The 15,963-nt window shown below is 43.4% G+C and overlaps 1 protein-coding gene across 1 annotated transcript in view; it reads left to right on the top strand.

Annotated features, from left to right (window-relative positions):
• PCLO (piccolo presynaptic cytomatrix protein) overlaps positions 1-15,963 on the top strand; it is a 283,861-nt gene that overhangs the window by 152,774 nt on the left and 115,124 nt on the right. Inside the window, exons 10-11 of the mRNA XM_033958826.1 lie at positions 3,778-3,786; positions 9,300-9,381. Coding sequence (XP_033814717.1) covers positions 3,778-3,786; positions 9,300-9,381 — 91 coding nt within the window. The remainder of the gene's footprint in view (positions 1-3,777; positions 3,787-9,299; positions 9,382-15,963) is intronic.

The following is a 15,963-nucleotide window of genomic DNA, read 5'->3' as shown; positions in this document are numbered from 1 at the left end:
ACCATCCTCGACAGTGAAGCTGGATTACTCTAGAATCCTGCAGGGAAGTTTCCTTTTAAACCTGGCCCTCAACATTGCCATTTCGGTGGTAGTCCCAGGGGCAGAGATTGGCATTCCCACCCAGGCTTGAACATTTCCACCTCCAAAGTGCTTCCAGGTCCTGGCAAGTCCAATCTCAAATTCTTTTTGTTTTGGTTATGGCTAGCGAAGAACTATACTCAAAGTCCTTTTACGTATAGTGGTACTTTCTTATACAGCATTCATCAGGAACTATGTATGCATGGTTTTCATTTTCTAAGATTCCTAGATACATATTTCATCATTTAAGCAAGGAGACCCAGTATATATAAGGGACAAATTGACTTGCTATGTGTCATTGAGGTCGCTTTGGTCATTGTGGCAGACTTTTGTTGCTGGGATATGAGATTGCAGTCGATGTGTTGATGAGTATTGTAACCAGCAGCCTCAAGGCAATGGGTCTTGGGCCACCGGGACAAGAAAAGCTCTTGTGAGTCGCTGCGGACTGCACAAGGAAAAAAGATGAAGCGTTCAGAGAAAGAAACATCACTGCACCAGGAAAGTACTTTCTCATGCAAACTTGAATTTATTCTTACAAATCAAAATCAAACAAGCAATTTGTCGGGATGTTTCTGTACATAAGAATAGTCCCAAAAACCAATAATGCAAAAATATATAAGCAAACAGTCTCTGAGAGTATATCAGATAAATAGTCCAACTGCATACAACAAAAATCTTTCTTCCAGCAGAGCTAAGTCCACCTTTAATTCACAGTTCATACATTTTTCAAAAGAAAAAAAAAACGTCAAAAATTCCAAAACAATCTTCAGGGCTGACAAACTCAGCCTAGGTCAGTGCAACAGCACAGGCCTTCTCAGCACCTGACGTGTTGGTCAGACAGTGTGCTCCGTGTGGTAACAATCTGCCAGTAATAGGCCCTCTATCCCACCACAATGATCATGGGGCAAACCCCCACTGCCTGTGACTGAAACAGTCCTTCTTCCCCCCACCAGGGAAAACAGTAAACTTCAAGAAAAACCAAAAACAAAATAAGTCCTTTCACAGTTCACTTAAGAGCTTCTCCATTCTTCAGCTATCACAGGGTTATCAAACATTTGTCAGCAGTTTGGATAAGCCAGCCTCACACATGCAGAGACAGTTACTTGCTCTTAATTCAGCACACCTCCATTGGTAGGACCTCATTTGGCAACTAGCATTTGTCTCAGGGTTCAGCTCCATATCACGGGACTCCTCCAGCATACTAAGAGGCACTTCATCTCCAGCCTCTGTCAGCTCCATGCATTCTGGAGGTTGACTGTTATCCAGAGCTCTCAGCCCTGAGCGCTGTGACCGGTCCTCCCCCTGTTCCTGCTGTCTCTGACTCTCTAATAGTTTAGTCTGCAGCCACGCCCCAAACCCTCAGGTGGACATGATTTCCGGGCAATTATCCTAGGATTGTGTGGGGGTTGGGAAACCTGCATTTCTGCTCTCCCGCTCCCTCTACAGGTCAAGGAGGGAAAATCATCTACAGACTCAGATTGTGGTTTAAATGAGGCTATTTGTGTAGAGCCTGTTTTAGACCTGTGCACTGCTCTAGGGACGCTCCTAGCAGGCATAGGTATTTAATTTCACAAGGCCCAAATTGTGAAACAGGGTCCCAGCTGATGTTTGGTTTGAGGGAAATAATCATAGCTTTGGGTAGAAAGTGAAAGCTTTTGGTGCTAGAACTGTGTAAATGGAGTTTGATTTTATGCCAGTTCTGTGAAGAATTGAGAAGAGTTGGTCAGGGAGGATGGAGCTTGGTGAATTTGAGGCACTGCTATGTTGTAATGTTTGTCGCTGTATTTCATTGTGTACCTCATTTGGAACAATTTTAAAGAGACAATCAATCAAATGGTGTAAAAAAAAAAAAAATTGAAAATTAATAAGGGAGGATAAGAACATAAGAATAGCCCTACTGGGTCAGACCAATGGTCACAATGGCCAATCCAGGTCACTAGTGCATGGCAAAAACCCAAATAGTAGCAACATTCCATGCTACCGATCCCAGGGGAAGCATTGGCTTCACCCATTTCTGTCTCAATAGCAGACTATGGACTTTTCCTCCAGGAAATTGTTCATACCTTTCTTAAAACTAGCTATCTGCTCTTACCACAATCTCTGGCCACGTGTTACAGAGCTTAACTATTCTCTGAGTGAATAATATTTCCTCTAATTGATTTTAAGAATATTTCCCTTTAACTTCATTGAGTGTGCCCTAGTCTTTGTAATTTTTGATGGAGTAAAATATCGATCCACTTGTACCCGTTCTGCACCACTCAGGATTTTGTAGATTTCAGTCATCTCCCCTCAGCCATCTCTTTTCCAAGCTGAAGAGTCCTAACCTTTTTAGCCTTTCCTCATACAAGAGGAGTTCTATCCCCTTTATCATCTTGGACGCTCTTCTTTGAACCTTTTCAAGTTCATTTATAAATTTCTTCTGATAAAGCGACCAGAATTGAATTCAATACTCCAGGTACAGTTGCATCATAGAGCAATACAGAGGAATTATAACATTCTTAATCTTGTTAACCATCCCTTTTTTAAAATAATCCTCAGCATCTTGTTTGCTTCTTTGGTTGTCACCACACATTGGGTGGAAGATTTCATCGTATTGGCTACAATGACACTCAGATCCTTTTCTTGGGCGCTAACCTCCAAGGTGGACCCTAGCATCCGGTAACTGTGTTTTGGGTTATTCTTTCCAATGTGCATTACTTTGTATTTGTCCACATTAAATTTCATCTGCCACTTGGATGCCAAGTCTTCCCATTTCCTAAGATCTGCCTGCAATTGTACACCATCCTGACTGATTTCAACACTCTTTTTCGTGTCTGTTGTGAAAATACCTTCAAGGATGCAGTTGAATTAAGAGTTGTGCAGATATTTTTAAGAGCACTTATCACTTGTTTAGAGAAAATGAAATAACCCAGCATAAGTTATCCATGAAGGCAAGTCATCATTCACCCGGTGTTACTTTTATAAAGCTGTTTAATGTGTGCAAATCTTATAAAATTGCCAACAATGTCCATTTACTTAATCATGTAGCATATGCAAATAAACACATATAAGGCACGTACCCATTTGCAACTGCTTTGAAACAGATCCAATTTTGTGCATGAGGGACCTGATTCTAAAAAGCAGCCCGTATATTGTCGACTCAGTTGTCAATCAGCCGCTAGACGCCATTTGTAGAATCATGCCTAGCAGCCCCTAAGGAGACTTAAGCATTGCTAGGCATCCTAAAGGTAGATGCATCTACATTAACCCTCAGATGCCTAGCAAGCCTAACTCCACCACGCCTATTCTCTGCCCCAACCACACCTACTTTTCAGGTAGGCATTGCTAGGCACCATGTGAATTTCTGTGCCAAACTTTTTTTTTTTACTAATTATTCAATTAACTTCAATGGCACAATTACCATGCCTACTGGCCATACCTCTCCCTATTGATTATATTCAATAATTAGTTCTGATGAGAACACCGAAGGCATATTGGATGAATGTTTAGTGAGATAATAGTGCATGAAAGATTAGTCTAGTCTAAGAGATATGAAGACTTAGGCAGACATTGATAATACCTGTAAGCTTCTAACTATCTTTTTTGTTTTAACTCAATAAGAAGCTTGACTAATACTCAGGCAGAAGAATGAATCATCCCATGTGCCTGATTTACAGGAAAAACATTCATAAGATATATATATATATATATAAAAAAAAGGTCCTACAGGTTACAACTTTCAATGTTTGTTGAAAATAACATCAGAAAACTTTTTAAAGCCAGTCAGATTGATGTAAAAAGCTTAGTAATTCTACCTAAATTATCTCGTAGAAGAGAAGTGGAGGAGGGCAGCTTAAAACTTCCGATGACACGGTGTCAACTGTTACAGTATTTTGGTGACTCAACAGAGAAGTTATCAATGTGGGCTACCATTAAGATGTGTGATTCTACTGTTAACCCCTCATATTACTCATTAGACCTCATTACATAAAATGGGACCTATTCTAAAATAGCATGAGTTACTGGCAGAATACCATATCTTAATGGAAGCCCACATTGGTAACTTCACTCCTCACTGATACCACATGTTAAGCTGAGAGCTCCAAATGAATACCTGAGCATAGTTTGATAGAAACACAGTTTTAATTTAGAGTCAGTGATTATCCATTCTACGTTGTCATGATGGGATTGCCACGCTCAGTCCCCTGGTTTCCGGAGATGCTCCACGCAAATCATGAATCTCTGTAGCGTATGCGGAGCGACATTTTAGAAAGCATGTACAAATCGGAATTGAGATGTCCAGATTGAGCTTCTCAAGCTGGGCGTGCGGTTTAAAACATTCGAAAACAGACTGAGGAATGGATGTTTATGCTCCAGTCGCGTGTGGCCAGAAAATCCATTTTAGAATAATAAATGTCTAAAATATGAACAGGTGAAAATGGGCACCTACAGGTGTATGTTTTGAAGCAGCAATGCGTATGTTCACATGTCAGAGCACGCATGCTTATTTCCACCATATATAGCTATAATTGGTCTAATTCTATAAAAGGCACTAGAACCTATTAGCAGTGGTTCTGGTGTCAATCGCAGTTCTATAACAGCACCTAAGTTAGAGCGCCTTTTATACACAAGCATTCGCCTCTTCCTTTTTCTTAAGCCTGCCTTCATCCCACCCAAAACCCACCCAGACCATGTCTTGGGAAAATCTGCATTTAGACATAGAAACATGATGGCAGATAAAGGCCAAATGGCCCATCTCCAGCATCCACTATCTCCTCCTCTCCCTATTGGCTAAGGCTCTTAACATTTGCATCTCCTCTTCCTATAGGCTAAGGCTCTTTACATCTGCATTGTGAGGTCGCTCTTTTTTCAATATATTCCCCTACTGCAGCAATAATGCGAAACAGGGCCTGTCGGGAATTCTAAATCTTTCTCCTTTATGTTGCAATTGTAACAGCACTAGGAGACCTAGCTCAACTGCGGAGATTTTTTCAACATCAGAGGACACACTATGACCAAAAAGATAAGTGTTGGTTTCCTATTTTTGAAAGAAAATCTATATTAACAAGTTTTTTGAGTGTTCCTTATTTATACTTAAAGAGTTTTTCTTGGACCAAGGATGTATTTCTCTATGGCAACTTTATACTTGTCATAGAAAATTTCCTGAGTGTGTTCCTGGGAAACACTGAGGTCTTTTCTCCGCACTAACTTGGAAACTTGCTTTGTAGAGTCTCTGGTTTTGATTTATTATATGAATATTTTTTGGTGGTTATATAATTTTTAGATATTCTGCTTGCATAAATTTATTTTTGTTGATAGAAACATAGAAATATGATGGCAGATAAAGGCCAAATGGCCCATCTGCAGCATCCACTAACTCCTCCTCTCCCTATTGGCTAAGGCTCTTAACATTTGCATCTCCTCTTCCTATAGGCTAAGGCTCTTTACACCTGCATTGTGAGGTCATAGAGCTTTATGGTTATAGAAACATGATGGCAGATAAAGGCCAAATGGCCCATCCGCAGCATCCACTGTCTCCTCCTCTCCCTATTGGCTAAGGCTCTTAACATTTGCATCTCCTCTTCCTATAGGCTAAGGTGCTTTACACCTGCATTGTGAGGCCATAGAGCTTTATGGTTATAGAAACATGATGGCAGATAAAGGCCAAATGGCCCATCCGCAGCATCCACTAACTCCTCCTCTCCCTATTGGCTAAGGCTCTTAACATTTGCATTAGAGAATGACACGGTGACGGTTTACCCGTGGCCACCGCATTTAAGCCGCGGGTCACCGCCGAAAACGGGGAAGAAAACTAGCAGTCGCTGCGGTGACGGGGACAAGGCCATTCACCGACCGCGGAAACGGTGAACAGGTTTGTCCCCGCGGGCCAATGTACCCCCTTCTAGGAACCGCTATTTACCTGTGTTTCACCGTGCTCCTCATTTGTCAGATCAACCCCTCCCGACAATCGCACCAGAAGGGTACCCAACCCCTCCTGCCGGTCCTCCCAATGGCCTCCCCTAAGATCGCCGGCAGGAGGGTACCCAACCCCTCCTGCTGGACCCCCCCCCAACGAACCCTCCCACCCCGGAACCCCCTTAGTCTTACTTTCCAAGTTGGACCGGACAGCTCCTCGCTCGTCTGGCCAGCAGGCCTGCCTCCGTCCAAATGAGGCGGGCCCGCCCCTCCCCTCCCCTGCCTAACCCACAGGATCCTAGGGCCTGATTGGCCCAAGCACCTAAGGCCCCTCCTATAGCGGGAGTGGCTTTAGGTGCCTAGACCAATCAGGCCCTAGGATCCTGTGGGTTGGGCAGGGTAGGGGCGGGCCCGCCTCATTTGGACGGAGGCAAGCCTGCTGGCCATACGTGTGAGGAGCCGTCCAACTTGGAAAGTAAGACTAAGGGGGTTCCGGGGTGGGAGGGTTCGTTGGGGGGGGGGGGGCAGCAGGAGGGGTTGGGTACCCTCCTGCCGGCGATCTTAGGGGAGGCCATTGGGAGGACCGGCAGGAGGGGTTGGGTACCCTTCTGCTGCGATTGTCGGGAGGGCCGTTGGGGGGGTCTACAGGAGGGGTTGGGTGCCCTCCTGCCGTGATCGCTGGGGGGAGGGGAGACTTGCAGCACTGCTTATACAGCGACTCTGGCTGTGAGGAACTACAGTAAGGCCAGTGTTGAACAGACTTCTATGGTCTTTGTTCCATGTGTGGTAAAACAGATTAGGATGTGTTAGATAGGGCTTCAACAGCAATTTCAGTAGTTGGAACATTAGAACAAAGTCAGGCAGATTTCTACAGTGTGTGTCTCATGTATGGCAAGACAGATTAGAATATGCTTCAATGGCAACTCCAGTAGTTGAGACTTAAAGAGAACACCAAGCAGACTTCTACGCTCTGTGTCCCTTCATGGGTTCTAATTTTGGCCATTGGGGTTCCTTGGAATAATTGTACCTAAAGGGAGGCCCTACATTCTTTGGGCTAAAGTACTTTCGGAAACCCTTTTGGCCCAAATGAGGTGTATGGGATGGGAGCTTGGGGGTTTGAAGGAGCTCAGTAAGATCTCTAGTAAAGAGGTGGGACTTTGTAAGCATTTAAAGTACATGTCGTGTTTGTTTTTGCATTGCTAGCCCCAGGGGTGGTGGAAGATTAGTGATTGAAAAACTGTATGAAAAATAACTATTTTAAATTTAGTGATCAAAATGTGTCAGTTTTGAGAATTTTTATTAATTAATTTTTTCTCTGCGTGTTTTGTTTTTGTATAGTTATTAACTAATATTTAACTAAGTTTTAAAGTTTTAAAGAATGTTTCCTTTATACGTAAATAAAGAAAAGTGAATGGGATTGCAGTGGCGGTGACGGGGCGGTGAATGGGGTGGCAGTGGCGGTGACGGGGCGGTGAAGAGGATGGTGAGACGGGGACGGGGCGGTGACGGGGATGGTGAGACGGGGACGGGGCGGTGACGGGGACGGTGAGACGGGGACGGGGCGGTGACGGGGACCAATTTTTTCACCGTGTCATTCTCTACTGCCTAATGTCTAAGTGGGCGTTTCTATGGGTGAAGCATGACTTAGGCATTGCGAAGCACGATTCTCCCAAAACTTAGGTTCCTGAAATGTAGTCCTTTACAGCCCCGGCCCACATTTCCGACATCTAAGCTTTTACATAGGCATCACCAGCAGTGATTCTGTAAATGGCGGCTAAGCGTGATAGGTGCCATGTACAGAACCTGGGGGTTACTGGAATTTATACCTGGGGCAATGGAGGAATAAGTGACTTGCTCAGGGTCAGGAGCAGCAATGCTGGAGTTGATCCCACAACCTCAGGGTGCTGAGGCATCAACTCTACCTCTTGGGTCACTCCTCACATTTTTTAGCTATGGTCCCAACCTTTGTTACTGAATAAATCAACAAAATTGGCTTGTTCATCTCTTCTTCATTCCTGAAATTTGAAGTTTAAAAGTACTGCCTGAGAATCTGGAAAATCAGTCCCCAAACAGCCCTGATTTTTGGGCCTGTACTATATCTTCTAAAACGAAAACTATAAATAAATGAAGCATATCTTTAGAGTGAAGGTAAGATAAACTTAGATACAAAGGTAGGAACCTCCTTGGGGAAATATAGCTCCAGGGGAAAACACCATTTTGAGTTCAGGTTTCTACATTTGTAAAATCCAAATTCAGTCTCTATCTCCCGCTGATCCATTTGAAGGATGTGGGTTATTCATGGTGTTTTAAGAGCCTGCTGGGTCTTTTCTCTAACCCAGTCCTGGAGGATCTCCAGGCCAGTCGGGTTTTCAGGATAACTCTAATGAATATACATAGAGCAGATTTGCATGCCTGGCACTTCCATTATATGCAGATCTCTCTCATGCATATTCATTAGGGCTATCCTGAAAACCCGACTGGCCTGGGGGTCCTCCAGGACAGGGTTGGGAACCACAGCTCTAACACTCCTTTCTATGAAGCTAAAAACAAAATGATAACCTGACATGACAGCTGAAAATGATAGAGGTCAATATTGAGCCAGTGTGGTGGTCACATTAATTTAACCAGTGCCACACTCTGTACAGGAGATGCCACTGAGTAGACAGGTGATCAGACCTGCCACAAATCCAGCCCCATAGTATATAAGAATTGCCGCTGCTGGGTCAGACCAGTGGTCCATCGCATCCAGCAGTCCGCTCCCGCAGCAGCCCCCAGGTCAAAGACCATAGTCCTAACTGAGATCAACCCTACCTGCGTATGTTCCGGTTCAGCAGGAAGTTGCCAAACCTTGTCTTGAATCCCTGGAGGGTGTTTTCCCCTATAACAACCTCCGGAAGAGCATTGGGACCACCGGTCAAATCCGTAGCCCAGTATTATCTGTAAAATGGGGGGATTTTTAACGTACAGGTAGGAAAGTTATGTGTGCTGGTCCATGTCAGTGACAGAACTTCTTTTGCCCTGAATGATTTCTAGGTGAATGTTGCCAGTGTTCATATTGTGAGGATGGGAAAATCATAACTCCAGCTCAATGAAACGAGGATGAACTCCGGGTCACAGTCTATGATATTAGCTGAGATAGATCATTACCAAGCTGTACATTCACCCTGAAGCAGGGCTTCCACTGGAAACACAGCTACACAAATGAACAACTGGTGTTCCACTCCGAAATCCAAACCAAGACTGTTTGTTCTGTTCTTTGAAAAATGCTTCTTTTTTTAATCACTTTTGGAATTGCTTGTATAATGTCTGCCTGTCATCTCCTACAGATAAATGGAAAAGCCGTACATTACACCTTTCCTCACTCAAGGATCAGACTGCTCCGAGACCCGAAGGATCACAGTGTGTCAGGTGAAAGCAGCCGTCTCATTTCCGAATGTATGCATAAACCTAGGACTGTGTAACAGATTCTGACCCAAAATGATCATTCTTAGAGGCTGATATTCAAAGCAGTTGAAATGTCCAGAAATGGTTCCTGGTCATTGAAATTGTTTGGCTGGGGCTTAATTGGGCTTTTTCAGCAGCAACTGTTTTGAGGACATCCGGGGGTGGAATCAGCTTAAGCGAACCACATCGAACACAATCATGTCTTTATGTGGTTAGTTGAATCGTCTATGTTTTATGGGGTCCTGTATGCCCACACATGGTCTAGCACTGAATATCCAGAAATAAAGCCAGAAGTGGTCAGCAAAACACTGACAGACCCTGGTTGAATATTGTGATCTTAGGACAGTTTTACCATTTTACATATCTGGTGCACAGGCGCATAATGCCAACGTACATTGACGTTCATCTGATTTCAATATAAGCCAAGTATTACTCAGCATGAACTAAGTACACTTCTGTAGACAGCTGGGTCCACACGAATAGCTATTCCGAATCTCACCGGACATTCAAACGCAGCTTTAACTGGATCTCCGCAACTGAGTATCAGGTCAGACCTCCCTGGTAAACTCTTCCACTAAGTTGCTACTTCAAATGTCTATCTATGAATGTTTTTGCTTAGATGCAAAAATAGGAGAGAACATTTTTCATGCTAACCTTTCTATCAAAGAGTTATTTTTGCATTGTTAATTTATTGTGGTGAAGATATGACCTACTTTATGCATGTTCTGAAAATGACAGACTGGACTGAATGACTTTAGACTTTTAACAATGCCAAGTTTTAACCAAGGTTAGCACCACAGGTTTGGAACAACAGCCTTGCAGCCACTTTGTTGTGCGTTAAAGTAAAAGTCCCTGTGCTGAGCTTTTGCCACCTATGTATTGATTTGGAAGTCACTACAGTATTATCTGCTGCATTTAACTGTGTATGTGTGTGTTGGGGGGGGGGAAGCTAATGAGCACATCCCTGTTACAGATGCTAATGGATTCACAGCCTTCCTCATCCATTTCTACATAAAGCACAAGTGCCAGACTTTCAGAAATAAACCCTTTCAGTACATGCTAGGCAAAAATTCACACACCAGGATGCGTTATGGTGAACAGCTGAAACAGATCGTTAATCAGAGGTGGCCTAAAATTTTGTTTGCAAGATAAGAAAATATCTGAGGTTTCTGGCTCTAGGAAGCCAAACTCAGAAGCGGAGTGTGAAAACAGCTAAGGAGCAACAGGCCCGTCCACCTCCTGCCCATTTTCTTTCTCTACCCTGCCTTCTTCAGGGTTTTCCCCACTTCTTCCTTGCAGACTAAGATAAAAGTGAACCTTGTAGATGTTAGAAACTATGGCCCACTTAGGCGCCGTGTACAGAATCACACCTAGTGGCGCCTTTGTAAAAACGTAGGCACCTGAAATGTAGGCCAGGGTTTGGAGAATCGCGCTTAGCAGCGCCTAAGTCGCACTCTGCTGCTAAACGCAATGTGATAGGCACCTACTTTTTATACATTTTATTTTCCAATTATTGAAGCTATGAAGGGAATTTTGCCAATTAATCCCTTCTTTTATCACACTGTGCTGCCGAGCAGCGTGAGGTAAATGCCGCGCTGCTCATTCTCTTCCTATGGGCATCTTGGCCTTTAGCTCACGCTGTTTGCTAACACAGTTTGATAAAAGAGGGGGGAGGGTAAGTTAGGCCCCTAAAAGGCACTTGTGTAGCTGTCCTTTAGAGAATCTGGCCCCATGTGTGTTCCTTGTTTAGGGGTAAAAAATTCAGAATTTGTTTTAGCCCTGGATAGCCAAGAATAGGGGATTGAAACACATACTCAGCTTCTGATCTGGCTTAAGGACAGGAGGGGGGTGGAGGAATGCCCCGGGTGCCATGTCAGTGGGGGCACTAGGACCTCTCCGTCCCACCACACTACACCATGCTCACACCATCCCTCCCCCCACTCTATACTTCTGAAGATCTTTGCTGGCAGGATCAACTTCTGCCTGTTGCTCGCACCAGCCTGAAACATAGAAACATAGAGTATGACGGCAGAAAAGGGCCAGCGGCCCAACAAGTCTGCCCACTCAAGAACCCTCCCTCCCTTGAGAATCCATCTTTTAAGCATAACTCTGTAGCAACCCCATCTGTTTGTCCCATCGTTTCTTCAAGCCGAGCGCGCTACTGGCCTCAACCACCTGGCATGGAAGACCATTCCATTGATCAATCACCCTTTCGGTGAAGAAGTACTTCCTGGTGTCACCATGAAATCTTCCCCCCTTAAGTTTTAGCGGATGCCCTCTTGTCGCCGTGGGACCTTTAAGAAAAAAGATTTCTTCCTCCACTTCAATGCGGCCATGATGTATTTGAATGTTTCTATCATGTCCCCTCTATCTCTGTGCTCTTCAAGAGAATATAAGCGCAGTCTGCTCAGACGTTCTTCATATGGGAGATCTTTAAGTCCTGAGACCATCCAAGTCGCCATTCTCTGGATTGACTCCATTCTCTTCACATCCTGGTTCCCCTTTGAATCACTTCCGGGTCAAGGGACCAGGAAGTGACATCAGAGGGAAATCCAAGCTGGCGCAAGGGAGCATGCTGGAGAAAACCCACTCACACTGGTGAAGATTAAGAGACCGCAAGTGTGGAGATGGGTACGAGGTGGAGCAAAGGGAGCAGAGAGGGAGGGCGTGGGCAGGACACCCCTCCCCCAGTTGCCTCCTACCCATTTTACACTGCTGTCTGGCTCTGTATTACCTGTTGTCTGTTTCTGGTAGCTGAAGATCGAGGAGTCCTCTGGCCTGATTGGAAAACCATCACACTTTTCTTTCCACTGCTGAAGAAAACAAACCATATGTCAAAATCATGTTTTGTGTAAAAGTAATTACTCGCTATCAAGCTTTGTTCTTTCTCTCTGGCAGTTAATAGAAAATGCCACTGCTGCAAAATGACTGATGTTCACAATTCCTGCTTAATTTATTGCTGTTAAAGGGTATTTTTGTCCTTTCTGTATACCAGTACTCTAGCTAAACATTTCGCCTAATGTGAATTTCATAGTAAAGATGTTAATTTGTAAAAAAATCTCCCTAACTTGTGCAACCAGTAAGGATATTTGTGAAAACAATTTTCAAAGGGAAAGTTTATGCATACTTTAAAATGCCTCTGAAACACTATTACTATTGCTACTTAGTATTTCTATAGTGCTACCAAATGCATGCAGCACTGTACATTAAACACACAAGAAACAGTCCCTGCTTGAAAGATACACTGGACAAAAGTGGTAAATCAATATATGCTGTTCATGTGGAGAAATGTGAAGGTAGAAGAGGTAGGGGGGCTACAGAGGGAATGACAAACAAATGTGGTGCTTTATAAATTGTTAGGGTTAAGACTTAAACGTAGTTTCAAAAAAGTGGGCCTTCAGCCTGGACTTGAATACCGCTAGAGACGGAGCTCATCACACCAAGTCATACAGGTTGTTCGAGGTGTACGGAAAAAGCAAGGCAGAATGTACGGAGTCAGGAGTTAGCCGTAGAGGAGAAGGGTACAGACAAGAGAGACTTACCCAATGAACGGAGTTCCTATGCAGAGTATATGGAGAGAAAAGAGAGGAGCGATTTGATACACTTGCTTGTCAGTAAAAGGAGTTGGAAGCCAATGAAGCGACTTGAGGAGGGGGGTAACGAGAGCGTAATGATCTTGACGTGCAGCAGAATTCTGAACAGAATGAAGGGGAGAGAGATGACAGAGTGGAAGACCCGTGAGAAGCACGTTGCAGTAATCTAGGCGAAAGGTGACCAAAGCGTGGATGAGGGCTGGGGCAGAACGTGCAGTTGCTCAGTCCAAGACCTACATATTTCCCAGCTGCTGCCCCTAGGTTGGGCATAGGACTGGCTCCTGGTCCATCCGTAGAGAGGAGAAAAGGTGGAAGAGAGACAAAATCCACAGGGAAGGAAAGGTTGTTGACCACAGAATTGCTGAAGGAACGAGAGCTGATTTTAGTGAAGAGATGAATCCAGAACTTGGTAGCACTGTCCACTAACTGTCTTGTACCTACAGGTCTCTCCTGCAATGTCCCAGGTTTTGCTGAGTGTTAGATTGTAGATTATGTGGCAAAGTGTACAGTTATGAAGTCAAGAATTTTTATGTGGGGATTATCGTCTCATCAAAATATTAGAGACCTAGAAAAAATGTCCCTCTCAGAAATTGTTATGATTAGAAATTAAGAACTTTTGAAGCAATATCATAGCTGAAAAAGTTGCTTTTTAAATCATTAACATAACTTTAATCTAGCACAGGAAGCTATTATGCATCCTTTTAATTTAGCTTATTCTACTTAGGTAGTGATTAAACATGATTATTTATTATAAGTAAACTTCCTGCTGGTCCAGTAATTAACACTTAATCTATCACATGTTCTCTCCTATTGTGTATTGGGAATAGTGTTTGATGATTTAAGGCCTAATTCAATTCCTAATTTTGAGTCTAATCGTTTCTAAGTGTCAGATTTAGAACTTTTTCTGAAGTATACATCAAGCACAGCCATCAAGTTGAAAGTGAGGACCAAAAAGCATTCACTGTATTTGGTGTATGAATATGGATATGTTGTCATGGTGATGCCAAGAATAGCTTTCGAAGAGTCTCTGGAGAGCTCTGCTTCATGCTACATGAGATGAAATGCTGGATATAGCTTCACTTCTTAAGCTGCGGAGAAAAGCATGAGAATAAAACGGAGAACAGACTGGTATTCATGTGAATTACATAAGGCCTGTACTTGGGACCTGGATTGGCCACTGGTGGAAAAAAGATACTGGACTAGATGGACCATTGGTCTGACCCAGTATGGCAATTCATATGTTCTTATGTGAGCCAATTATAAGACAGTGAAGCTATTGTGACATCACTGGCTCTTAGGCATTGGTGGAATGAGGTGTTATGACATCACATTCTCAGCTCTGGAATATTGCTACTCTTCGGGTTTCTGTCTGGTACTTGGGACCTGGGTTTGGCCACTGTTGGGCTTGATGGACCGTCAGTCTGTCCCAGTATGGAAATTCTTATGTTCTTATGTGAGCCAAGTATAGGACAATTGAGCCATTGTGACATCACTGTTGAGGTTGGCTCTTAGATATTGGTGGAATGAGGTGTTATGACATCACAATCTCAGCTCTGGAATATTGCTACTCTTCGGGTTTCTGTCTGGTACTTGGGACCTGGGTTTGGCCACTGTTGGGCTTGATGGACCGTCAGTCTCTCCCAGTATGGAAATTCTTATGTTCTTATGTGAGCCAAGTATAGGACAATTGAGCCATTGTGACATCACTGTTGAGGTTGGCTCTTAGATATTGGTGGAATGAGGTGTTATGACATCACAATCTCAGCTCTGGAATATTGCTACTCTTTGGGTTTCTGTCTGGTACTTGGGACCTGGGTTGGCCACTGTTGGAAACAGGATACAGGGCTCGATGGACCTTCGGGCTGTCCCAGTACGGCAACTCTTTTGTTCTTATAAATTTACAGTTCTGAAACAAACGAGCACTGGTGAAAACACTGCCTGTAGCATTAAGAGTATGAGCCTCCATTGCCCTTATCATTTCATGAGCATTGAGCTCTTTCCAGACGTTTTTACTTTAGGAGTTTACGTGAGGCTTTTTCCTACTCTGTTCTGTGCCTGTGGAATTCACTCCTCAGTGATATCAAATTAGAATCTAATTACCTTTGCTTTAGGAAAGTATTATCATCCTGGCATTCTACTGCTGTTCTTGATAATTAACTGATCTAGTTTCTATTATTTATCATTAATTTTAGAGATTCTTATTCCTGTTTATGGCTTTTAGGCTTTTATTAGTTTGAAGACAATTAAAAAGCCAGGTCTATAGACGAAACAGTATGTTAACCACACGGAATGGGTTTCTATAAGACCGAGTAGGAGGAAAAAAAGCAGTACAGCAAAACCAAGGGGGGAAGAGTGAGGTGTAATGAGGCCAGGCAAGACAGATATATCAAAAGGATTCTTTATTGAAACGACGCAACACAACTGTGTTTCGGTGTTGATGCCTACATCAGGAATCTGAAGAACCAATGTCTCTCTGGCCTCAGTATAAGTGGTGCTATAAGCAGCACTGATCAAAGGCATAAGTAGGTTTTTCAGGGAGACGCTTGAAAAAGCCAGTATGCTTTCGCTATGAAACTAAACTAAAACTTCGTTTTATAGACCGCATTTCTGAGCTTCTACTAGTTTAGGTAAAACAAGTTGGTCATCTTTTCAATTGCCTTCTTTAACAAGTATATCAATGTCTTTTGAGAAAATGCATGTTACTTATTGTGCATTAGGTCCCATTCCATCGCCATGGCTTTCCAATTTGAGGCATGATTTGTTAGCCTTGGCCCTACATAAGATACTTAATAGTTTGAATACAGGTGAGATTAAAGTTATAGATCTTTTTTTTTTTGGCCAAATTGGCAGAGGATAGTTCTGGAGCAGTTGGTATATTTTGTAGAATCATCAAATGTTTTACATCCAAGACAGGATTCCAGAAAATGCATCGTACGGAAACCGTGTTGGTGAG

This window comes from Geotrypetes seraphini, chromosome 9 (assembly GCF_902459505.1).
Source record: "Geotrypetes seraphini chromosome 9, aGeoSer1.1, whole genome shotgun sequence".
Lineage (NCBI taxonomy): Eukaryota > Metazoa > Chordata > Amphibia > Gymnophiona > Dermophiidae > Geotrypetes > Geotrypetes seraphini.
The sequence above is the reverse complement of the archived record's forward strand: the minus strand, read 5'-3'. Positions and strand labels throughout refer to the sequence as shown.